This window comes from Podarcis melisellensis (genome assembly GCF_964234715.1).
Source record: "Podarcis melisellensis genome assembly, chromosome: 5".
NCBI lineage: Eukaryota > Metazoa > Chordata > Lepidosauria > Squamata > Lacertidae > Podarcis > Podarcis melisellensis.
Genome location: NC_138537.1, coordinates 43,094,269 through 43,118,393, shown reverse-complemented (window position 1 = coordinate 43,118,393; position 24,125 = coordinate 43,094,269). Strand labels below are relative to the sequence as shown.

Genomic DNA, 24,125 nt, shown 5'->3' with positions numbered 1-24,125 from the left:
GCTTAATGAAGCAGAGCTTTTCTTCCATCTCTTGCATCTTTCTCTCCCTATCTTCCTTTTACTGCCTTGGCCCATGTGCTTGTGGTTTTTTCTGTCCGTCATTTGGCAAGTTGGGGGGGGGGGAGGTGTGTGTCTGCGTCTCCGTAGCTTGAGCCTCCAGAGGGTCTTACAGCATCAAGTATTACTTTGCTGAGTTTTTCATCTCTCCTGGACAATCCCATCATGGGTCACTGAAATGAGCAAGTGGATCTCAGCCAGGCAACTTCACTTCTTCCTGCTGAACCTTCACTGTATTGTCTGGACATAAAAGACAGAGATTGCCCAAATGGACAACAACCTGCGTTTTGACTTCCACAGAAAGATCACTGGGGTAAGTGTGGGTTGATTTTTTTTGGAGCTTTCTATATGCCACAAAGGTTATCTCCCTTGAGCCTGGCGTGCTGCAGTGCCCAGCATTCCTTAAGGGATTAGCTGGGATTTTAATTGCACACGACTTGAGAAGGCTGGCCAAGACTATAATCTCCGCTACTGTGTTCTGGGATATGTGGAGTGACAGTTTCCAGCTTCCCAGGGCATGGGGCTTGCTGTGCTGGCCTAAGGAATCAGGGCCAAAACTGGGGTGGGGAACTCAGTCCAGAAAGACCTTTCTAAGCCTAGTAAGCTTTAGATCATGCACCCCCAACCTGCAGCCCTCCAGATGTTTTGGCCTCCAACTCCCATGATCCCTAGCTAACAGGACCAGTGGTCAGGGATGATGGGAATTGTAGTCCAAAACATCTGGAGGGCCGAAGCTTGGGGGTGCCTGCTTTAGATCTTTCCAGCTGCAGATGCTACTGGGCTAGGGGGGAGGAAGGGTGCTGGAAGTGGTGCTGTCTAGCTCCTTATAAAATAATGTTTCAGCTGGGGTGCTTTGCAGCCACCATTTCACTTGTGTCTGTTGCATGTTTTCCTGTTTATGAGAATGAGGCTTAATCATTCCTGCTCTAAGTTTGCCTCCTGGCTATGTAGTTTTTATTTCATTTTCTTTGGGTTTGCAGATCATTGGTGATCTGTATATGTTATTAAGTTATTGCCATATGCTAATGAGTTGTGGCAAGGCTCCTCCCCCCTCAAAAAATAACCACACTGGTACCTCGGTTTAAGAACAGCCTTGTTTATAAACTATTCCGTATATGAACACCACAAAGCTGGAACTAGTGTTCCACTTAGCAAAGTTTACCTAAGTCTACGAACGGAAGCTGAATGGTGGAAGGGCACCAGGAGTGGGAGGCCTCATTAGGGAAAGCGCGCCTCAGTTTAAGAACGGCTTTGGTTTAAGAACGGACTTCCGGAACAGATTAAGTTCGTAAACCAACATACCACTGTATTAAGGGACCAATCCTGGTTACTTTCAGCATCTGAATGCCTACATCTTTCCACAGAGAAAAATACTAGACTGCAAAGGACTTTCAAGCCAACATAGGCAGAATAGGAAGAAATGGCTGACAGTAAATGCTGGGCCAGTTTCAGTTTAGAAATCATGTTCCCCTGAGCCTAGAATGTTGAAAAGTCCTGCCTGTCTACAGTTCAGAAGAAAATAATCTGTCCATTTTTCACAGTCATAGGGAGTAATACTGAATTATCATTTCAGCTCAGGCAGGTTCTATAATGGCCAGTGTTCTGTGTCTCAGAACACGAGGCACACAGAGCAAAGTAAGCCAGGAATGACAGCATGAGTGTGGCCGGTCCAGTCCCTGGCATCTCCTGGTAGGGCTGGGAATGTCCCCTGCCTGAAACCCTGGAGAACCACTGCCAGTCAGCAGTGGTGTAGCACTGGTTGCTGGCACCCAGAGTATGTGCCAGCCCAGCCCTTGCCACTGGAACAACCCCACCCACATTGGAGCAAAATGGGGCTGCACTGAGCTGCTCGCTTGTCCACACTGGCGGGAGCCTGGCCAGCTACTGCAGCCCTTGGTGGGTGGAGAGGAGCATTGGGCTGCAACATTCTGGGGTCACCTGCATAGGGGCGCCTGGTTCATTCCACCTCCAAAATTTCGCACCCAGAGCCACAGCTCCCCTGGCACTCCCCATGCTATGCCCCTGCCAGCCAGGGTAGTTAGTGCTGAGCTAGATGAATGGATAATGCAGCTTCCAACGTTCCATTTAACAGCATAGTGAGCTTGACGTTCTTGTATGGTGCCATGTTGGAAGAAGTGGCAGTAAACAGGGATGTTGAACCAGAGCATCGCTTTCCCATCTGTCCACCACACCATGTGCCCCTTTGGCTTCTCCCTCATTCACTCTGTGAGAGATGCATGATGTTGTAAACACAGAAACAACCCCAAAGTCTCTCCTTAATTGCTTAGCTGCTGTCCTCTCTCATATGCCACAGAGAGGGATAATGGGAGGAACCACTTGAAGGTCCATAGGAGAATGCTCTGCTATCCATTCAGAAGGTCCCAGCTTCAATTTCCAGCATCTACAGGAAGGACCAAGAGACTCCTGCCTAAAAACTTGGAAAGTCACTGCGTATCAGTGTTGGCAATACTGAGGTGGATGGTCTTGATAGCAGTGGAGGTTGGTCCATTGGGATTACTGGAGTGCTGTCCCACCAACCTCAGTCTGCTCTCGGTTAGCCCTCAATTGCCTGCCTCCTTACTTGAAACCAGCTCAAGGGGTGGCACTGGCTGTCAGCCTCCTCCTCCCTGGTCTCAGCACTTGCAGAACTCAGCAGGGAAAAGCAAAGGGGCAACAATTAGTTTGTTCTGGCTCCACCTTCTATTGGGCTCTCTGCCCTCTACCCCACCAGTCCCAATGGGCACCAGGCAACTTCTGATGCTCCACTGTAGGATTACAGCCATTTCCTCCACTCATTTCTCTGCCTGATTCTTAAAAAAGGGACACTGCTGCTACCATCTGCCTGGTATATTTTGGATGAGCTAAGCTAGGGAATCCCAGCCAGTTATTCCAGTACGTATAAAATACATTTCACCAGCATATCTCTATATGTGGAAATTCTGGGGAACCCACCTCCTCTTTTGGTAGCTGTAAAAATTCTCTTCTAGTTGCTACTATGGTTGTCCCAGGTTAAACTTCCTGTATACCAGTATTGCAGGGCTGTGCTTTTTGTTACTCTGCTATTTTGCGGGGGCAGTGTGTGCTCTTCTGTATTGTCCAATTGCTTCACTTTCAATAATGCGATGTTATGGATTCATCTCATTTTGCTGTCTGTGCCTAGCCACCTTGAATTATTTTTGTGATAGAAAGTCAGTATTGCAAATATTTTAATAATAATAAACCTTTAAGAGGCTGGGTGATAAACTCTTGTGCAAAAATAAGAAAAGGTTCCTTGGCATTCACATCTGACCTCAGATAATTTATTATGCCTTCCCATGATATTCTTACTCTAAATAAGTGTCACAATCTGGGCCTGCATTCACCATGATTTGATTTCTAAAGTCCTACCAGCTTCCATTTTCTCTGGAATCCACATTCCCTTACAGGACCTACCTGGACTAGCAAAGCTGGAAGTATTTTTAAGATCCCTTTATGGATCTGTTTCTGTGACAAATGAGAGATTTCCTCCCTCTACCATACTTCCTGCTAGCAAATTATGGTCCTGTTGCCCTTAATTACAGTACCATGAATTGTTCTAAAGAATCCTCCCCCCAAGGAACCCACCCATTTTTCAGTAGACTAGCTTGCGACAATTTTATTACTTTCCATGATGGGTTTCTTTTTCATGTTGTTTTGCTACGTTTATTAGACACTCAATGGCTTGTATTCTCTGGATACAATACAAGACTTACAAAATCCACATAGTAGCAAAAGCTTATCTGATAGGCTTTCACATGCTCTGTCAGTGCAACATTAATTGGTTCCAGTCCTTAATGGGTGTGGTTAGAAGCCTTTGTTGATTGTAAAAGTTTCTCTGTTAAACTATCCTGGGGAGTCCAGTTCTCTCTCTTCCTGCTGGCTCTTCCGCAATACCTAGCGGAAGGAGGCTTCTGGCTGGAACTGCTCCAAACCACAGCCGGCCCACGAAATAATTCCTTGATGGCACATGATTCATAGGAATAGCTTAAAGAGATAGCCAAAGTGGTGCCCTCCAGATACTGCTGAACTACAGCTCCCATCATCCCTGGCCATTGGGCATAGTGCCTGGGGCTGGTGGGAGTTGTAGTATCCAGAGGGCACAATGTTGGCTTAAAGAAAACAGCGACTTCCTGAACCCCTTTTAATTGTGTGGTGCCGTTCTCTGTACTCTGGAGAAACTGCAGTCATAGGCAAATTTGGTAACAACTTTTTTATTTTCCGAGTACCCTGTCATTCTGATTTCCTTCATGGTATGGTGGTAATAACCCTTCTGCTACCTTGAAATGCCACCCAAGAGGGGTACCGGGTCTTCCTCTCCCATGCAGCCAATGCTGGTGTCCTCCAGTGTAATTGCCTCACTAGCCACCACTGGGGTGAAAGCTGCCTATATTTATTTGTTATACAGTTTCCTCAGCGCTAGTTCGGATTACCAGAAGTGTGTTCATGTGCAATGTCTTCCCATCAGTGGAGGCTGGCCCAGTGGCGTAGCGTGGGTTGTCAGCACCCGGGGCAAGGCAAGTAATTTGTGCTCCCTAACCCATGGATTTGCGCCCCCTAGCCCGTGGATTTGCGCCCCCTAACCCTAACCCCCAGAGGTTGCGCCCGGTGCGGCCAGCCCCCCCTGCACCCCCCACGCTACGCCACTGGGCTGGCCCATTAAGACTCACTCTGCCCTCAGTCAGCCCCCACTTGCTGCCTTCTTACTTAAAACCAGCCAGTGAGCAGCATTGCTTGATAGCTGTTATTCTTTGTAGAAATAAGGGAGGAGGAGAACAGAGACGAAACTATATTTAGCTAGCTCTGCCTGTCATAGCTCTGGCTCTGTTTCTTGTTGGCCTCCTTGCCGTCTGCCCCTCTGGTCCCAAAGGGCACCGGCCACCACTGATTCTTATCAACTTCTTTTACCAGCTGAACAAATCATTCAGTAAATCTCACCGAGCTCCAGCACTTGGACATACTTATCTCTTACCAAACATGCTTAGCATTGTTTCTGTTTCTTTTCTTTTGGAGGAGTGGAGGGTTTTGTATGAGCATCTTTGCTGCCTTCTGCTACTTCTGGAATTTTGCACCAACTTTTGAACCCCTGTTGTTATGTAGGTTCTATAGCAACTCTTGGTGGCAAAACAATGTCCCATGCTTGGTATGTCTCATGACCTACTTCCACCTCCTCCTTATCTGACATGTATTCTTGTCCTTCCTAGCACCTCACCTTCCCTCTGCTGGCTGTCACACTGCTGTCATCGTTTGGGTCTTCCATGCTGTATGGCTACAATTTGGCTGTGGTGAACTCTCCAGCAGCGGTAAGATTCAGACAGAAAGTGCACACATTGACCACCATAGAGCCTTCCATCCTCTGCTGAGCTAGAATGCCCCTCTCTCCACTTCCTGGCCTGATATGCCATGTTGAACTTTCTGTTTCTCCCAGGACCTCACTTGGGTTAATACTGTTTCCCACAGACATCACAAGACTCGAAATAACCATCTGATGATGGTGAACACAGATCTAGAACTCTCACAATTTTATTGCATGTTGTGTCTTCCTCCACTGCAGCACATCAAAGCCTTCTATAACACAACATGGTTTCGGCGCTATGGAGTGGGCCTGGCTCCAGCACGGCTCACTCTCATGTACTCACTGACTGTCTCGGTCTTTGCCCTGGGAGGCTTGGTGGGATCCCTGCCTGTGGGAGTACTGGTAACCCAATATGGAAGGTAAGGGCACGGCCAATAACAGTGAATTTCCAATTCATAGCCAAGATGTGTTGACAGATACACCACCCATTCAATGTGGAGGGAAGCGAGGATGACTGGCACTGAGTTCCACATAGCTGAGCCCCCACATCCCTCTGGCTAACCCCTAATCCTGCTGCAATTGCTCCTTGCCACTATTGCCTGCTCTCCTGTCCCTTCTAAGCCAATGAGCAGTGACAAAAGAGGAAAGAGAAAGAGCAAAAGAAGAAGCCTTAGACCACATTGACCCATCTCCCACTGGACAGGTGTATGGACTGTGGCCAAAGAGAAGGTATAAGCAAAAGTGCAGTAGCAACAGCAGTGAGGAGGTACATAGGTCTTCTCTGAGAGGAGGCCCATAGAAGGTATCATGCCCAAGTCCCCCCACAAATGTTACAAAACACACATTAATCCCCGTAGAGTTTAGACAGCAGGAATGTACTACTACATAACCCCGTTCCGTTTTGGCACGCAAGCCAGAAACTGCCTCTCTCTTCCCATTGCAAGCTGCAGCACCCATGGATGTGACCAATTCATTAGCCTTCAACCTCATGACCATTAAGGACAGTGCTAAACTTGAGCTGGATAATGTGATCAAGGCAGGAGTGATTCTAGAATTCAAACAATTAAAAGATCAAAGAGGATACAACAGTGCAAGATACTGGCTAGACTGACTTTTGGCTACACATGTGAGACATTGGATGCAGCCTTATTCCATCCAGCTCAGTTTTGTCTACACTGCCTGCAGCACAGGCTTCAGGCAAGGGTCACTCCCCATCTCTTACCAGGAGATGCTGGGAACTGAACCTGTGACTCTCTGAAGGCAAAGATAGACGATAGGTATAAAAACTGTCAGTTAATTTATGGTCCTCTTTGACATCTCAGTCGAGACATGTTCTTTAAATGTATTTACTTTTTAGGGCATCAGGAATGAACTGAATCACTTGGAAGCACGATTATTCTTCACCGTGGGTTGTTCTGAATATGTTTTAAGCTGACACTTTAACTGTCCCTGAAGCTCATTGGAAACATATTTTGTTAAAGAGGGTGTATAAATAATAGAAAGAAATGTAGAACAGTTGTGTCAGCTGGGATAACGCTATGATTGTCAAAACAGAGCTACTCCTTATGCCTGCCTCTCAACTCACATCCCAGATTTAATTTGAGTTGAGGCTACTTGCCAAATCTCAATACCATCAGAACAATTTCCATATGCTCTAGCAAACAACCGTGTCTCCATTTAAACTCTGGATATCACAACAATTCATCCAGCTGAAAGGTTGCTCAGTGATCATCTACATCAGGGATGGAGAATCTGTGGCCCTCCAGACATTGCTGGACTCTAAGTTCCATCAGCCTCAGTCAGCATAGCCAATGGCTAGGGATGCTGGAAGTTATAGTTTAGTAATGTCTGAAGGGCCATCTCTGATCCACATCCCATTTGGCTAGTCAGTCCACCTCTGGCTACAGGCCTTAGGATCTGGCAAAGCAATTCTAATGGGGAAAGGAGTTAGAAGCACCAAGGAAGGAAGGGGGCAGAGGGGCAATTATGGGGATGCCAGATGGGCATTTTGTTGCAACAGAAAGCAGAGTGTTCAGCAGGGCTGGCCCAAGATATTTTGGCACCTGAGGTGAACCAGAAAACGATGCCTCTCTCCCTGGTAGGGAAGAATGGATGAGTGAATATCTACCTCAGGAGCAAGGAAATAAGATCTACATCGGGATCAGCTGCCCCTATGGATCCTGCCATGGTGCCACTTGAGGCAGTCACCTCACCTTGCCTCATGAGTGAGCCAGCCTTGGACCTCAGGGAGTGGGGATGGAACAAAATGTTTTATTTGGAACTTTTTGTAATCAAAGAGGTTGGATGACCATCTGTCATGTATGTTCTAGTTGAGATTCCTGCATTGCAGGGGATTGGATTAATGACCCTCTGTTCCCTTCTACCGCTACAATTCTATGGTTCCATGATTCAATGAAACCATCTAAAATAAATGACCTCTCTACCAGGAATGGTACCTTGGTCCGTAGCAACGTCCTCGTCTTCCTGGCTGGCATGTTAATGGGATTCAGTCGCTACTTGGAATCACCTGAAATGGTCATATTCGGACGCTTCATAACCGGCGTTCACTCTGGTAAGAGAAATGTCTCTGCCCAGACTTCCTCACTTTGTGTGTGGGTCTCCTCCTTCTCTAGTGTAGTTCCTTCTCCTCTAGGGTCCAGGTAATGCACAGCCACTGAAAACTACATATTCATCTCAAAAAGCATATCTGTACTGTATATATAGATTATTAGAGCCACTGCTGCCTCTCTTGCTTATGACGTTCCACACTGATTTGGAAAGCAAAATAACGTGCTTTTTAATTTAGAGAGTTGGAAATGAGTTACCACCTACAGTGAGTGAGTGGGAACATTCACAAATTATTGAATGTGGATTCATTGCATGCACTTTCTGAATTAGGCCACTGCCCATAAAATCTCGTTCCACAATAAACTAATTGCTAAGATGACACATTATTCTGCAACAGAACTTATATGACTACTTTGCGGGAAGTTAATATAGATTTAGTTGTTCCTGAAGATATTAACCCTTAGGTATCTGAGGCTGCTGGCTGATTGCCATGTCATTCACCACCTTCCTTCCCTTTTCTTTCCTCTTCCTACCAGGGATCTGTCTCAGTGTGGTGCCCATGTACCTGGGAGAAATTGCCCCTAAGAACCTGCGTGGATTCTTGGGCCTTGTACCAAGCATTTTCATCTGTCTGGGGGTCTTCTCTGCCCAAGTCCTGGGCCTTCCAGAGCTGCTGGGAGAGGTAAATGCCCAGGCGTGCCACTCTCTGCATAGAATGCCCAGGCCTGCTAGCTGCGTTGCTGTCAGAATGTAAACTGATGACAGGATGGGAAGGGCACCACTGGGAGCAGCTGAGAGTCCTAGAAGAGTGTGCTAGCAAAAGGTGGTGTAGTAATGAACATGTTGGACTTTGGATGGGGAGACATGAACTTACAGATATGAAGTTCAATGAATCACCTAAGGCAAATCACTGTCTGAGTCTAGCCTACCTAACAGACTTGTCCTCCAATCCTGAAGCTCACACTGTTGCTAAATACCACTCTAGCAGATGACACCATCACCCCTGCTGTCAAAAAGAGCAACAAAGCTGCATTTCATTCCACTGCCCCCATTTCTCCTACTAGTTTAGAAAAGGCAGACGGGCTTTTGCCATCTTGAATCCAAACATGTTTTTTTTAATGCGCTTCCCACTTCTTCAAGTGGTGAGAAGTTCTAGGATAATGACTTATTCATCTTTTATTCTCTTTGGGAAGAAGAGATGGATGGCGAGTTAATATGTTTCTGCTATATTGATTTACAAATATTCAAGTTGACCATAGATGAAGGTGAACATGAGGGATAGATGGAGGGCTTGCCCTCCCAGAGGTGTCTCCAGTTATTTCCTAGCCATTCCCAGCCATTTTAGCTCTAATTTCCCTAACAGAAGATGTGCCTGCTGGTATGCTTGGCCTCTTGGCCATTAAGGAACCTTAAGAACTCATTCTGCCTCCTTTAACATTAACAAATGCTAATCCCCACAGCAGAAATCAGATAACAAGACCATAAAAATGTTATAAGAAATCTAGCCATTATACAAGAGAAAAAGTCTCTGCCATAGAGAAAAGAGGAGGCATCAGGGAATATGTTGGAGAAAGTGTGAGGAGACAGATGTGGTGTAGGAGGGGCCTATCTTGCTCAGGTCATTCTTGTTTCTATCCATGCACCCACCACACCCAAAATAATGCAACACCTAGGTTTGCTACACATTTGGAATTTCCTAGGCCTATCTGGAATACTGCATTCAGCAGCAGCATCCGGACGGAAATTGTGAAAATATCTGGGAAAATCCGGACATATGGCAGTCCATGTCGGCAGTGTTATTTGCCGATTTCCCATAAAAACAGCAAAAAAACAGCAAAAAAACTCAACGACTTTGGCCAAAAGTTTGAAATATGGTAACCCTAGCTATACCCTTCAGAACTATATAACTCTGTGGGGAGAAAGATGGAGAAAGGGCTGCAGAAAAGGAGCCATTAATCTATCAAGTCCTTTGTGTTTCACAACCTGCATAAAGTGTCCTCTTTGCCAGAAAGTTGCTGCAAAAACCCCTCTCATCATGGGGGGGGTGTCTCTCTCTCTCTCCTAGGATGCCTACTGGCCTCTCTTCCTCTCGCTGGTGGTTGTTCCTGCCTTCCTGCAGCTGATCCTCCTGCACTGGTTTCCAGAAAGCCCCCGTTACCTTCTTATTGAGAAGAACAACGTCCTTGGAGCTACTGATGGTAAGGGAAGTGCGAGGATCTTCGTTTCTTACCGCTTGGAAATATTTTGGGGTGGCTATGAGAGGCAAGAAAAGTTTGCCATTGCGTGGCAGGGCTACCCACAGCCTACAGGCCTCCAGCTGGCCATCCCTGTCCTGGATACTCTTCTCACCCGTGTTGTCTTAACCCTACAGCACTGCGTTGGTTCCTGGGCAAGTACGACGTGCAGGACGTAATCGAAGAGATGCAGGAGGAGAAGCGCTCGCTGGCTTCTGTGGAGACGGTGTCTGTGTGGCACCTGCTCTTGGATCCCTCTGTGCGGTGGCAAGTTCTCTCCGTCGTGGTGATCAACATGGGCATGCAGCTCTCAGGGATTGACGCGGTAAGGGCTGCAGGGTCAATCACCCCTGCCACAAGGCCGCTGGGCTGGCCTTGCGCCTCCTGCACCTTCATTCAAGCACAACAGTATTCCAACTTCGCTGCTCTCTTCCCCCGTTTAAACCTCTGGGCCTATTTCCCCCATATATCTGCAACACCTTCGCTAATTGGAGCCAAAGAACTCTGAGCTAGGTGCCAAAAGTCAAGAGTTACTGTTGTTCCTCCCAAATCATGAATATTTATTTAAATTTCCGTACCGCCTTTCTTCCCAAAATGGAGGCAAATTGCAAAACAGAAAAATAATGCATAAATAAGTAAATCTAAAACCTTGTAAAACAGTCATATCCCCTCACAGCTAGTAATGCCACGTTTGCAGGAAACAGTGCTTTTCAGCCATCAAATGCCTGGAGGAACAGGAATGTTTTAAAATTCCACCAGAATGTTAATAGTGGGGAACTACCACCATGGAGACCCTGTCACAGGCAGCGCCCAGCACTGCCAACAGGCTGAGATGGTTGACATTCTTGGGTACTTTGGTCCCAAGCCTTTTAGGGTTTTGTAAGCTAGTTCCAGGCTTTGTGCACCTTGAATAGAGCCTTACTGACACCCACTCTGCTTGCAAAAGGAGGGAGGGAGAAGGGTTCTGCATGTACTTTTCACTCTAGCCCTGCCTACCACCGATATGCAGCCCTTAACAGATTACTCCCAAGCAAATACAGCCCATGGCAGAAAAAGGCTCCCCACTCATGTTTTACATCATGCATTAAAATGATTTACTATAATTCATGGTAGAGCATAATTAATCCCAAGAGGGAGGGGTTGGGCGATTAAAAATGAGGCACTCATATCTTAATAAAAGTGCTGTTAGTACCAGCATACAAATGGTTGCCATAAGCAGCCAAAAAAAGGTGATTTTTCTTATTTTACAAGTGTGCTACATACAGAACGGAGAAAAGTGGCATGCCTCCAGCTAATTTTGATTTGAAATCAGACCCTCAAACTGTCTTTGCTAAGTCCCACTGGCATGAAAGGAGAGGATAGGCAGAAATGGTCTGCGGGTGCTAACACACGCAACTCTGCAGCAGTTCCCCGCATATCCGTCCCCTGGATTTCCTTGCAGCCTCATGAGGTATACCACTGTCCTTCCTACTCTTCTAAGCCACACCTACCCCCTCTGCTTATGATTTCTCCTCTTCATTGACAGATCTGGTTTTACACAAATGTCATCTTTGAGAATGCCGGCATCCCTGACCCAGAGATCCCCTACACTACGGTCGGCACGGGTGCGATTGAGGTTGTTGCTGGCTTGATAGGCGTAAGTGTGGAAATCTCTAGTTTGTGTTTGGCTTGTCCTTTAAGAGGGCATCATCCTTCTGCTTTCCTTTTGCACTGAGAGAATAGATTTGTATGTACTTTTCATAATGAGACAGGGCAATAATTTCCTAACTCCTATCCAGTGTGGAGGGCACACTCTTGGTTCCTTCAGGATGCTCTCTACCCATTTTCAACTGGAAGGATATTGTTCACAGCTGGGCTCTTGGAGAAGAGAACCTGTGAGGTTGCTTGTCACTGCCTGGTCCTAGCAAAGAGCCTTTTCTTGCACTCATTCTCTGCTCTCCTTGTGTTGCCAAAAATAGCCACCAGAAGAGAACTGTTCACTTGCCCTCAGCACTCACCAGATACTGTTTATGAGGCTGGATACACACCATAAGTCTAAAGCACCTCCTGGGACTCCTGGGAATTGTAGTTTACACAGAACTACAATTCCCATAACTCTTAACAAACTACCATTCTCAGGACGGTGGGAATGTGCTTTAAATGTACGCTGTGTACGGAGCCTAAGCTAGCAGTACTTTCCTTCCTGTCCTAGCTATGTTTCTTCTGGGCCTTTCCTGCTGAGTGGTGGCAGTGCTCTCCTTAACAGAGCACCAGTCAAGGCACAGGCAGAATGAAAAGCAACAGCTTGGAAGATCTCTCCAGCTGCCTCTCTTTCTCCACTGGTGGTAGGGAGTGAGGACCATGCAGCAAGTCTACTTATAGGTAAAGGGGAACTATGTTCCATGCCTTTCTTCCTCAAGTGGGCAATGTGGGAACTGGGCCATAGGCTGCAATCCTATACTGTACATGGAGGCAGCCAGTGTGGTACCTCCAGATGTTGCACTCCACATCCCATCAGCCCCAGGTAGCATAATCAGGGATGATGAGCGTTGTAGTCATAAGAACATTAGAGCCTTGCTGGGTCAGGCTAAAGCAGCCTTTCTCAACCTGTGGGTCCCCAGATGTTGTTGAACTACAACTCCTATCACCCCTAGCTAGCAAGGCCAGAGCTCAGGGATGATGGGAGTTGTAGTCAAACAACATCTGGGGACCCACAGGTTGAGAACCGCTGGGCTAAAGGCTCATCTAGTCCCGCACAGAGTGGGACTTACTTCTGAGTAGACAAGGCACTGCTAGATTCTCTGTGATCAAAGAGCAGCCAGCACACAGAAGAGTGGAGCATTTTGCCTTGTGGCTTGGGAGGCCAGAGGGATCACAGAACCAGCCTCACTCAGCATGGTCTCTCAAACTCAAGGGTTGAATCATTATGCAGACTTAGTCACAGCCCCTTCTCTCGTCACCCCCAGACATCTTACCACAGAGAGGAGGATAATCAATGGCACCTCCTGTCTGTGGAGAAGGACTCGCAGTATTGTAGGAGGACAGAAGTCATTTATTAATCAGATTGCTTGCTTCCCACAACAGACAGGCATTTGTAACACTGATGATTTGCCTTGGGAGATGAGTCAAAAGGACCCTTCTGATTATTGCTAATAGCTCGTATGTTTGCATACAGCAGAATCCGGCAAAGGCTTCTGAGGGGTGCAAGCATAGTTACATAAACAACAGATTTGCAGGACGCATCCAGTACGGCATTTGGTTTGTTGGCTTGCTTGTTAGACGAGAGGTATAAATGGCAGGACCATCCCATACCTAATGCATCTTATAGCTGTCTTATTGCAACAAGGGTGCTCATTCCAGCTGTCACCATCCCTTTGACTCCAAATTTTAGCCTAGCTGGGGCAGATTTCCAGCTGGATATCACCCAGGGCTGCCCATGTCGGACCTGTGCCTCTCCCTATTACACAGGCCCATAGCTCTCCCGCCCACCAACCGCCTTTGCTGCCCATCAGCAACGCCTAACTCCGGCAAGCTCATCGCTCCATCAGCCTGATTGCTCCTGAGTGCCGACAAAAACGGCCCCCAATGGATGCACTGAGGTTGGTTATAAAATTACAGGCATTTGTTCTGCTGTCAGCAGCTTTCCTGCTTTGGCTTCCTTCTGGCAGCTTCTCCACACACACACGCACACACACACACCATCGCAACCATAGGCTTCTGGCTCCCAGGATACCCTCCTTCCTTCCACAACCAGTGCACAAACTGCTCCCATAGCTGGAGCAGAGCCAGGGGTACATCCACAAAAGTTTGTTCCTGAACCCACTTTCCATCAGCTTTAATGAAAACGACCTCACTTCTTCTCTTAGGGATGAACTTAACGGTTCTGCTTTTCAATGGCAGCTGCCCCATAATACATTGGATGAGAAGCCCTTCCCAAAGCTAGGAATAAAACCAGGACTGTGCATTTCCAGGCTAATGTTGTGCCTTATATATGTTTCACCTCCTTTGTAATGTTTTATTTTGAAATCTTTAAGATAATGTTTAGTTTCCTGTTAATTATGTTACTCTGAACATACACTTTCTATTTGAATTTCTTCAGTAATGTTTATTCTGGATTGTTTTATTTGATGTTTTATTGCACATTGTAAACTGCTTTGTTTTCCCCCCTTAAAAAAATAAAGTGGTATAGAAATAATAATAATAAGTTGTTGGACTACAAATCTCATCATTCCTGACCTTTGGCCATGCTGGCCCTGGCTAATGGGATTTGGGAGTCCAAGAACATCTGGAGGGTACTTTGTTGGCTGCCTCTGACCTAAACTATTTGATCTTGGAAGACAGAATGCAGGAGACAATGCCAAGCATAAGGAAGATGTCACATAGTCAGGCTATTGGTTCATCTTGCTTAGCCACTGTCTTTGGGCAGCAGTTCTCTATGGGCAGAACATCAGACAGGGTGACATTCCCTGCTCTACCTGGAGATGCTGGGGAGTGAACTTGGGACCTTCTGCATGCAAAGTGGATGTTCCACCAGTGTCAGATCTATTGCTCTAAAGGTCAGATCCCCATCACCACCATGTTGTGTGTAGAAGCCCAATATACAAGCTATACCGTTGGGACACCTGCACAACCAGGTGCCCTAAAAACAAGGAGCCCCTACTCTTGAGCATGAACTCACAGGTAGGGCTTCCTTCTCATGCACCTGCAGGGAACAAATGTTTGTGGGGCAGGGGCAAGATGTTGCACTGGGGCACAAACGTATGCCCTGCATTTGACTAGGGCATACTGGATCCCATATTGGATACCACTCTCCCCTAGCTCTGGAACCAAACCCAGAATTTCTAATCGTTGGCATTCCAGCCCCATTGTATAGGCCAGTAATGGCCAACCTTGGCCCTCCAGCTGGTTTTGGACTATAACTCCCATCATACCTAGCTAATGGGATCAGTGGTCGGGGATGATGGGAATTATAGTCCCAAAACAGCTGGAGGGCCAAGTTTGGCCACCACTGGTATAAGCAATGGGACAAGATGGTTCTGCATCCATGCACTGTCTACGTAGCTAAGGATGATGTTACTCCATGCAATACTGTTGGTGTCTACACAATAAGCTTGTCTGTATACTTTGTGTATATATTTGGGGGAATCTCAGAGACCAGGGATGGAAACCTCTGGCCCTCCAGACATTATTGGACTCTACCTCTCATCTGCCCCAAACAGCATGGTCAATAGTCAGGGATGATAGGGGTTGTAGTCCAACAACATCTGCAGGCAGTGCTGGCTCAAGATACTTTGCGGCCTGAGGCAAGGTATAAAATGTTTTCCTCTCCCATTCCACGTTCAGAAGCCAACTGGACCAGCAACTGAATCTTACTTCAACACCAGCAATGAGGCAGTGTCTTCCCTTGCCTCCAAGAAAGGCAGGTACAGGCTGTGAGGCACACTTAACTCTGTCCTTCAACTGAAGAAAAGGCCAAGGTTGCATTATTCTGCCTAATGGTAGAACCAGCCCTGCCTGGAGGGTCACAAATTCTCCATCTCAGAACAGACAGAGACACATGCAAAACCCTAATACAACTAGCCAGCAACCTGTCGCCTCATTTTCCCCCTTTCTCTTTGACAGTGCTTCACCATTGAGAAGCTGGGACGTCGCCCTCTCATCATAGTTGGGTTCTGTTTCATGGGCATCTGCTGTGCAGGCATCACCCTGTCCCTGATTCTGCAGGTAGGAACAGCCCCATAGACACTTATATACCCATGGATAGCTGACAACGTCTCTGCAGTCCGTCCCACCCTCCCACCCCCAATCGCATATTAGATTTTGTACTTCAGTTTGCACAGTGGGATCAGAAGTGCTGGTGGATCCTCAGAAACTCTATCCTGCTATATCTATACCACTGGTTTCCGTTTTCACACCTAAATGCTAAAGTGTAAACATAAGCAAGGCTTGGTCCTAGTTCATAAAATTGGTGCAAGTACAGGTGTGACCTCACAAAGAAACAGGGATGAGTGCAACGGGGCAGGATGAGGGGGGCAGGTTTATTTGAGAATCAGGAGATGGAAGAGAACTACCATCTCTGGAATATTGGTCAAGCTAGGTGGAGGACACCAGCTAAGTTAGGAAGCAAACAGCTAAGCTTGGAGCTATGACAGCAGGGTGTTGTGCCTCAGCTGCTTGGAACGGAGGTGTCTGCTCAAGCAAGGGTCACAGGATTGGCAAAGCTAGCAGTCTGCAGACTGGGACTGAGTGTGGTCAATGGAGCTGTAGGATGCAGGCCTGGATGTAGTGGTGGAATCTCAGAACTGAATGAGCCAAAGGGGCCCAGCTGCATTTATGTAAACTCTCTCAATAACCTTCTGTCCTTCCCACAGGCAACTGTGTCCTGGATGCGTTACGTAAGTGTGGCATGTGTCATTGGCATCATTGCAGGATTCTGCATGGGACCAGGTACGTTTCCAGTGCCAGACAGAGGCATCCAAAGAAATAACAAGGCGACAAAGCTCCTCTTCAAGATCCCTGGGCACCAGCAAAGCTGTGGATAGGCTGAGATCACAGGAAACCTGGTCTGAGCTTGTAGCCCCCAAGAACAGGACTGTGAGGGAATGTAAGAAGTTTGCTGATAGGATTCAGGTTATTTTGGGTCTTACAGGAGATGCAATGAGTCTTCTTCTTAGTGGGGTAGGAGAGCTGAAAATAATGCCAATATATTTCACATCTGGCAACCAATGTGCCCTTTTGGTTTGAGATAGTACATGGGAAGGCGAGTCTAAAATGCCTGAGGACACAAATTTTCATGGCCCTCTAGCAGCTCTGGTGGCTCATTTACCAGAAGTAATGTATTTAGCATTAACTCTGGTGTATATTTTGCTCTAGGAGGCTTGGTTTGCTCAGAATTGAGTATACACTTCCAGTGTTTAGGCTAAATACATGACTTTTGGAAAATGAGCCACCATAACCGCTAGAGGGCCATGAAAGCTTGTGACCTGGGCTTTTTAGACTTGTCTACCTGGGCACTAGTGGGATGTGGCTGGCACTGTGGTCTAAACCACAGAGCCTAGGGCTTGCCGATCAGAAGGTCGGTGGTTTGAATCCCCGCAACGGGGTGAGCTCCCGTTACTCGGTCCCAGCTCCTACCAACCTAGCGGTTCGAAAGCACATCAAAGTGCTGTGGCAGGAAGGTAAATAGCATTTCTATGTGCTGCTGTGGTTCGCCAGAAGCGGCTTAGTCATGCTGGCACATGACCCAGAAGCTGTCTGCAGACAAACACCGGCTCCCTCGGCCAGTAAAGTGAGATGAGTACCGCAACCCCAGAGTCATCCGTGACCGGACTTAGTGGTCAGGGGTCCCTTTACCTGGGTACTATCCAAAGGGACACATTGGTTGCCAGATGTGATTTTTTAAATCTCTCCTACCCCACTATTTGAATTGTCCTAAGTGCTGAGGATATTTATTTATTTGATAACAATTCTACACTGCTCTTGACCAATAATATGAGAATATGGACTTAAGAACGTAAGGAGAGACCTGCTGGATGAGGCCAATGGCCCATGTAGCCCAGCACCCTATTCTCACAGCCTCCTATTCTCAACCAGATGCCTGTGGGAAGTCCGCAAGCAGGACCTGAGGGCTATGACCACAGCATTCCCCCCCCCCAATTCTGATTCCCAGCATGTGGTATTCAGAGGCATACCCTGGCTTGGTTCTGGCATTTTGAGTACCCAAAGGATCATGGTCAGCAGGTCACTGGTGGGAATCTGAATCTGTCACCACCTGCCATGCCCTAAAACTGGTGCGGCATGAATTGCCTAACGGTGTCTTGCTTTGGATTTCAGAGGCAACTCCTGCGATTTCTGCTAACGAAAGGGCCAAAGCAGAGCTCTCTAAATATGATGGACGAGGCGGCTGCTGGTTTACCCAATTGATGTATTAGTATAGCCGCCAACAGATCCATAACTCATTGTCGGCCCAGAATTTATTCGCTGTAATTACATCTTTAATTAGGATTTTAATGGCTCATTGTTCACAAACAATGATGAATCTGACTTTTAAAATAAAAATATCTCTCTTCCCACTCTGGGTGATCTGTGAGCAATGCTCAATCAGGGTTTTTTCTTAACAATCCCTGGATAGATTTCCCCCCAGTATTAAGGCTGGTGGTTCTTTTTAACAACAACAAATATTATTATTATTTCAAGAAGCAGTCCCTTGTGTTCCTGAAAGAAAGTGGTGCTGCCTAAACTGCCACCATGTAAAGAGGGCAGATCTTGATGCACTAGGGCAGATAGATCTGAAACCTTTCTGTTGCAGGAGCACAAGGTCTTGGCTCCTTCTGTTAAAGAAGTGTCTGTCATCAGCATCACCATATATACGCAAGTGTGTAGGGCTACGCTGTACCAGAGAGCAGTTTTGTGAATGTCTTTATGCCCCTTGATAAGCAGTCCTTCACTTACAGCAATTAGAGGGGGTACTCAAAAGCATGCAGAAGTGTTTATGGGTTGTGGGGGGGGAGAGGGACCACATCTCTGTTGCCTTGGAAACTAGGCTGACAATCCTGCTTTGCTGCAGTTACGCTGCTTTGCCCTCACTCAGAAGCCCTCTTCCAGCTCTGGATGCACCAGAACATGTGCTGGAATGGGCATTCATGCTCGCAACCTACTGAGAGCAACGTAGTGCAGACAGGCCACATCTTCACTCAGATGTGCATCCTGGTATGCATCCAAGTGCACATTCAGGTGTGGGTGTCACCTATTCAACTGATCTCAGTCGGATGTGCACTCAAACAAACATTTCCATGTGACTTCTGGCAGCCTAGATAGAGCCAGATTAGAGCAATGCAGCTTAGCGGGGCCTCCTCACTGTTTTTGTCACGTAGCCAAATCTGATTGGCTCCACAACATCATCACTTTTACTGCATCACCCGTGATTGTATGAAATCTCTTGGGGTTTTTTTAAAGGGAGTGACAAAGCAGCAATAGATTGAGTGAAAAGAAGTGCAAAAAGTAAAAGACAGGGAGTTTGATTAATGGCTCCTGCATCCTTTATAGTATGTGTTTTGCCCTGTTCTGGGGCCAAAAATGTGGCACAGTTCTAACTTACTTTCTTTCTCTTTCTTTCTTTCTTTCTTTCTTTCTTTCTTTCTTTCTTTCTTTCTTTCTTTCTTTCTTTCTTTCTTTAAATCCATATACTGCTTGGTTGTAAAAAAACAAAAACAAACTCACAGCAGTTTATAAAAAGATAAAAATGTTAGATGAAAATTTGCAACCATGCTTTAAAACATGCAAAAGTTAAAATGCTAAAACAGATTAAATTTAAGTGGTTGTCTGTGCAGGTGGTCTTCCAATTTGTCGCTGCAGGGGGCAGCAATGAGCAAAATAAATGCCCCCTCTTCTGCAACATTATTTAATGTCAATCTTAATAATTAAGATTTATTGCTGGTGTCAGGGAACTGCCATCGGAAGGACAGGTGGTGGAAGGGCTCACGGAGGCTAGGAGAGACTTAGCAGCTGAAGAGGGAACCAGCAGGGGGAGAGAAGGGTCGGAGGGATGGCTCCGAGACACTTCCAGCGAAAACAGTGGGGAGGTTTCAGGACCTCCTATAGGGACACCCACCCCTCGCCGGAAACTGTCGCGCCGAGAGTCCAGAAGACGCGTTTCCGTTAAGGAGCTCTTACGTTGGAAGAGATTCCGTAAACGCCCACTGTCGGATTCTGCCAGCGATTGAGGGAGCCATGCTTAAGGGGCTCTGTTATAGACAGAGGTTTGCTAACCTGGCCAAACTCTGAGGGACTAAGCTTTTACGCACAAGCAGCTCATCATCCCATCACAGCTGGGTTGTTTTTTATTTTTATTATGGATTTTGTGCTTTTGTGTTGTAGCTGCCCTGTGGGTATAGGGTGGTATACAAATTTAATAAATAATAATAAACATCTTTGGGGAACCTGATGATTTGAAATAGATTCACCCCTGCAAGGGTTATTTGCTGGTTCTGACTTAGATAGTCTGGCCCCACTAACTGGGGCTCGGATTAAAAGCCTAGCCTGGCCTATTTGATTCTGAGTGTCGTCTTTCCCATACAGCTGGGGTTCCATTTCTGATGACAGCTGAACTCTTCAAGCAATCGCATCGGCCATCGGCCTACATTGTGGGTGGGTCCCTCAACTGGCTCTCCAACTTCACTGTTGGCTTTGTGTTTCCCTTCCTGCAGGTAATACTGGGCCCCTTTGAGAGGCTGGTAGGCTCTGGGGTCCCCTGACTAGCAAGGCAAGAGAGCAGAATGCCTAGTGAAGGCATAGGCAAACTCCAGTCCTCCAGATGTCTGGGGCTACAATTCACATCATCCCTAGCCAACAGGACCAGTGGTCAGGGATGATGGGAATTTTAGTCCCAAACATCTGGAGGGTTGGAGTTTGCTTATGCCTGGCCTAGTGGTTCTCATGGCAGGTTCCTTCTAGCAGTGGTTGCAGGACACAGCACAGAGGAGAACCATATGCTGTATTTCTGTGTGACCTAGAACTTTCTACTAGAAATGGGGAAAGAACTCCATAGGTACTGCATAGCTTAGTTCTTTCTCAATAGTGGCGATGGGGTCATGCTCCAGCATTCTGAGTGGCAGAAAACACACGTTACAGGAGCGTTTTGCCTACAGCGACAAAATGTGTCAGACTGACACTGCTAGGAGTGGCTCTGACTTGAAACCCCGGAGTGCCTCTGCTAATCAGTGTAAATGGGTCTGAGCTGGATGAATCAATGGCCGGACTCAGTGAAAGGCTGCTTCCTATATTCCAGATGTTGTCGAACTCCCCTCCACAGCCAGTATGGTCAATGGCCAGCAAGATGGTGGGAACGGTAGTCTAGCAACATCTGGAAGGCCACCACATTGTCTACCCTCTGCTCTAAAGAAACACAAGACCAGTTGTGATCTTCGTCACATTACACACACACAGAGAGAGAGAGAGAGAGAACCAGCAACAAAGCCATCTGGTCTTGACAAGTTATTCCCTAATCAGATCGCGTGGATGCGCCAAATGGCAAACCAATTCCATTGCTTTGTAAACACCATTCCCTGCCCCAAGACATGAAATCATTACATTCTGAAAGTACCAGTCCTTCTCTTATGTAAACAGCACTGGAAAGCCAAAGTGAAGGTTTCCTGTTGAAGGGTCAGAAAAGTAATTTAGCACTTCTTGACATACCAGTTGTATATGGTGAAGGTGTGTGTAGGTAACTATGCTAATTCACTTCAGTCACGGAATTAAGAGTCTTCTGGTACTAAATTTTAGGACTGTGTAATCTAGATCAGGGCAGTCCAACTTTTTATAGCAAGGGGGCTGCAATAGTGCTGTGACATGGGACTCACAGGCTACACACTGCCTTGTTGCATGGGGGGAGGAGAGTGAGGCCAAAACCCCTCCCCCCTCGTGCTGCCTTCCCAAAGTCAGGTAAGCGAGGCGCCGGGCTTGGGGATAAGGTGCAAGGCTCTGGCCAGGTCCTAGAGCCCTTCTACCTCCTTCCCAAAGTCCAGCACCTCACTTAACCAGCTTTGAGAAGGCATGGAAAGGGCTGGGGGAGAGCATTAAATGTTGCCAAGGACCACCAAAAAAGGCCTCAATGGCTGTGCATTGAACCACCCTGATCTATATTATTAAATCCCCCATGGAGCCAGAAGGAAACACATTAAGAGGAAGGGGAAGAGCAATAGCAATAGCACAGTGGTAGAGCCACAGATTTGGTTGCAGAAGGTCACAGGTTCATTCTGCAGCATCTCCAAGTAGAGCTCAAGGAAAACCCTGCCCAAAACCCTGAAGAGCTGCTGCCAGTCATAGACTGGAGTGAGGAACCTTAGTCCCAAGGCCCAAATGCAGCCCTCAAAGCATTTTTGTCTGGCCCTCAGAACTCTTCCCACACCACACCTGATCCCCAGCCTCACACCTTCTTCCCATGCCCTGCCTCTCACAAACTCTGCTTCACACCCTCTTGGGGTGTTTTTGCTTATACCCTGACCATGCCTTTTGTTGCCTGGATGGAGGATAGAGAGAGATGTATAAGTATGTTCAGAAACTAGCCTACTGTACAGTGGCAATATTTTTATTTGTTGCTTCACTCACTTTTGCCTCTTCACACCCGACACCTTCCATGTGGCTTCCAGGAGGAAATGCTGAAAAGGGTTCTCCAACCCTCGGTGTAAACAATACTGAGCTAGACAGACCAATTGCCTGACTTCATGTAAGGCGTCTTCCTATATTCCTAAAAGGCCTTAATAGGTAAGAAGAGAACCTGTGATGGTGAGGAATGGGAGGTGCTGGGGTTTGCTAACAGAGAGGGTGCCTATATACAACAGCAAAATGCTGGAGGCTGCTTCTTAGTGCACTGAGCCAACCTAATGGATGAGGACTGGGTAGAGCCTGTTTGTGTCCCTCTGCTTATCTGGACTCTTCTTTGTCTCCATTCCCAGATGTCTGCTGGTGCCTTCTGCTACTTGGTCTTTTGTGGCGTCTGCCTTTTGGTGGCACTGTATGTCTATTTCATCATCCCCGAGACCAAAAACAAGACGTTTATGGAAATCAGCCACATGTTTGCCTCTCGCCCCTCCTGCCTCTCCAGCTTGCCGGATTCTGTCAAGATGATCAAGTTCAACGGTTATGGTGCCCTGGAGAACAGCTCCCTGGAACTCTCTGGCTCAGGATCCAACCCTCCATGATGATCTCCCATTCAGTGTTTTGGGGGGTTCCATTTCTCCTATTGTGGGGAAGCCACCTCAGTGAAATGGCAAAGGGAGACAATAATACTGATTCTCTTCCTGTAACTTCTTTCATCTTGCCTGGACCAGCAGCACAAAAGGGACCGGGGGGAAGATTTGGGGAGAAGCATCTAATTTATACCTAAGAAGTCTGACTCTGCCCCCAGGTATTTTGGGTGCACTTCTGTCCCAAATCCTTTCTTCCTCCTTCACTGTCTTCTTCTGAGGGCCGGAAATTAGTAGCATTGAGGGATAGCTATCCTCAGGAACTTGGTTTATACACACAGGTTTTTTAGAATGTCATGAATGGGACTCATCCTCTTTCCTTTAAGGCATTTTGAGGATTTTTGGGAGATCTCCTCACCTGCTTCCCAATTTTTCTGGTAGTCATGCCAACACATGACTGGAAATCCTATTGAGAGATCACCAATAACAAGTCTTCCCAGCAGTGCTGCAACTAAACAGCAATGTCTGAACCACACCAAAAGACAAACTCAGTACCTGTAGGAGCACATATACATTCCACATGCCACTATGTCCCAAAAGGCAAAGACAGAAGTCAAATGCCCATCCAGTCACTGATTTACTTCCTAACGGAGCAAGAGCAATACACTGCTGGGACATTCCACTCAACACTGATTCATTCATAACAAAACTATTCCAGGGACAGGGAACTTGTAACCCTTCAAGCTCAGTATGGCATACACCAGAGATGAAGAATCTGTGGCGCTCTAGATGTTGCCGGACTACAATTTCTGTCACCCCTTACCTTTGGCCATGCTAGATTGGACTGATGGGAATTGGAGTCCAACAACATCAGGCGGGCCACAGGTTCCCTCATCACCCCACAGAACCTGAGGTTATTTCCAGACTGGTTATTGAGGATTCATTCTCATTTGTTGTACAATGCTTCCGAGTCGTGTTTTCCAGGTTGCTTCCCTCCAACCCAGCCCTAGAGATTGAAAATAAAGAGGAATCTTTTGGGTTTGTGTTCTGAGAAGTGTGAATTTTGAATGATAGCTGTGTTTTGGTTCATTAATTGGTTCGAGATGGCAGATTAGGCAGTTTTTCATTAAAATGCAAGCAAAATTGAATTTCTTCTCTATTCTAAGCTGGGCCCTGTCAGTGCTTGAATGGAATCACCTGAGAACCATATGTAGGCTGCTTTGAGTTCCATGAAGGAAGAATGGAAGGGAATCACATTAATAAATTAAATTAGGGTGGTGGATGGGGAAAGGG

At 46.8% G+C, this 24,125-nt stretch overlaps 1 protein-coding gene across 1 annotated transcript; it reads left to right on the top strand.

The window, feature by feature from the left end:
• LOC309370500 (solute carrier family 2, facilitated glucose transporter member 9-like) lies at positions 1-23,875 on the top strand. The gene is made up of 12 exons (XM_081912314.1): positions 1-370; positions 5,277-5,375; positions 5,627-5,787; positions 7,816-7,940; positions 8,473-8,618; positions 10,002-10,134; positions 10,308-10,495; positions 11,696-11,806; positions 15,772-15,873; positions 16,521-16,596; positions 20,227-20,354; positions 22,602-23,875. Exons 1-12 carry the CDS (start codon positions 326-328, stop codon positions 22,845-22,847), a joined length of 1,560 nt encoding a protein of 519 aa, XP_081768440.1. The 5' UTR covers positions 1-325; the 3' UTR covers positions 22,848-23,875.
• Positions 23,876-24,125: the final 250 nt, after the last annotated feature.

Coding starts and splice junctions, on each gene's coding strand:
- LOC309370500 (XM_081912314.1), top strand. CDS start 326: ATGGACAACAACCTGCGTTTTGACTTCCACAGAAAGATCACTGGG. Junction 371..5,276: donor TCCACAGAAAGATCACTGGG/GTAAGTGTGGGT, acceptor TGTCCTTCCTAG/CACCTCACCTTCCCTCTGCT. Junction 8,619..10,001: donor TTCCAGAGCTGCTGGGAGAG/GTAAATGCCCAG, acceptor TCTCTCTCCTAG/GATGCCTACTGGCCTCTCTT.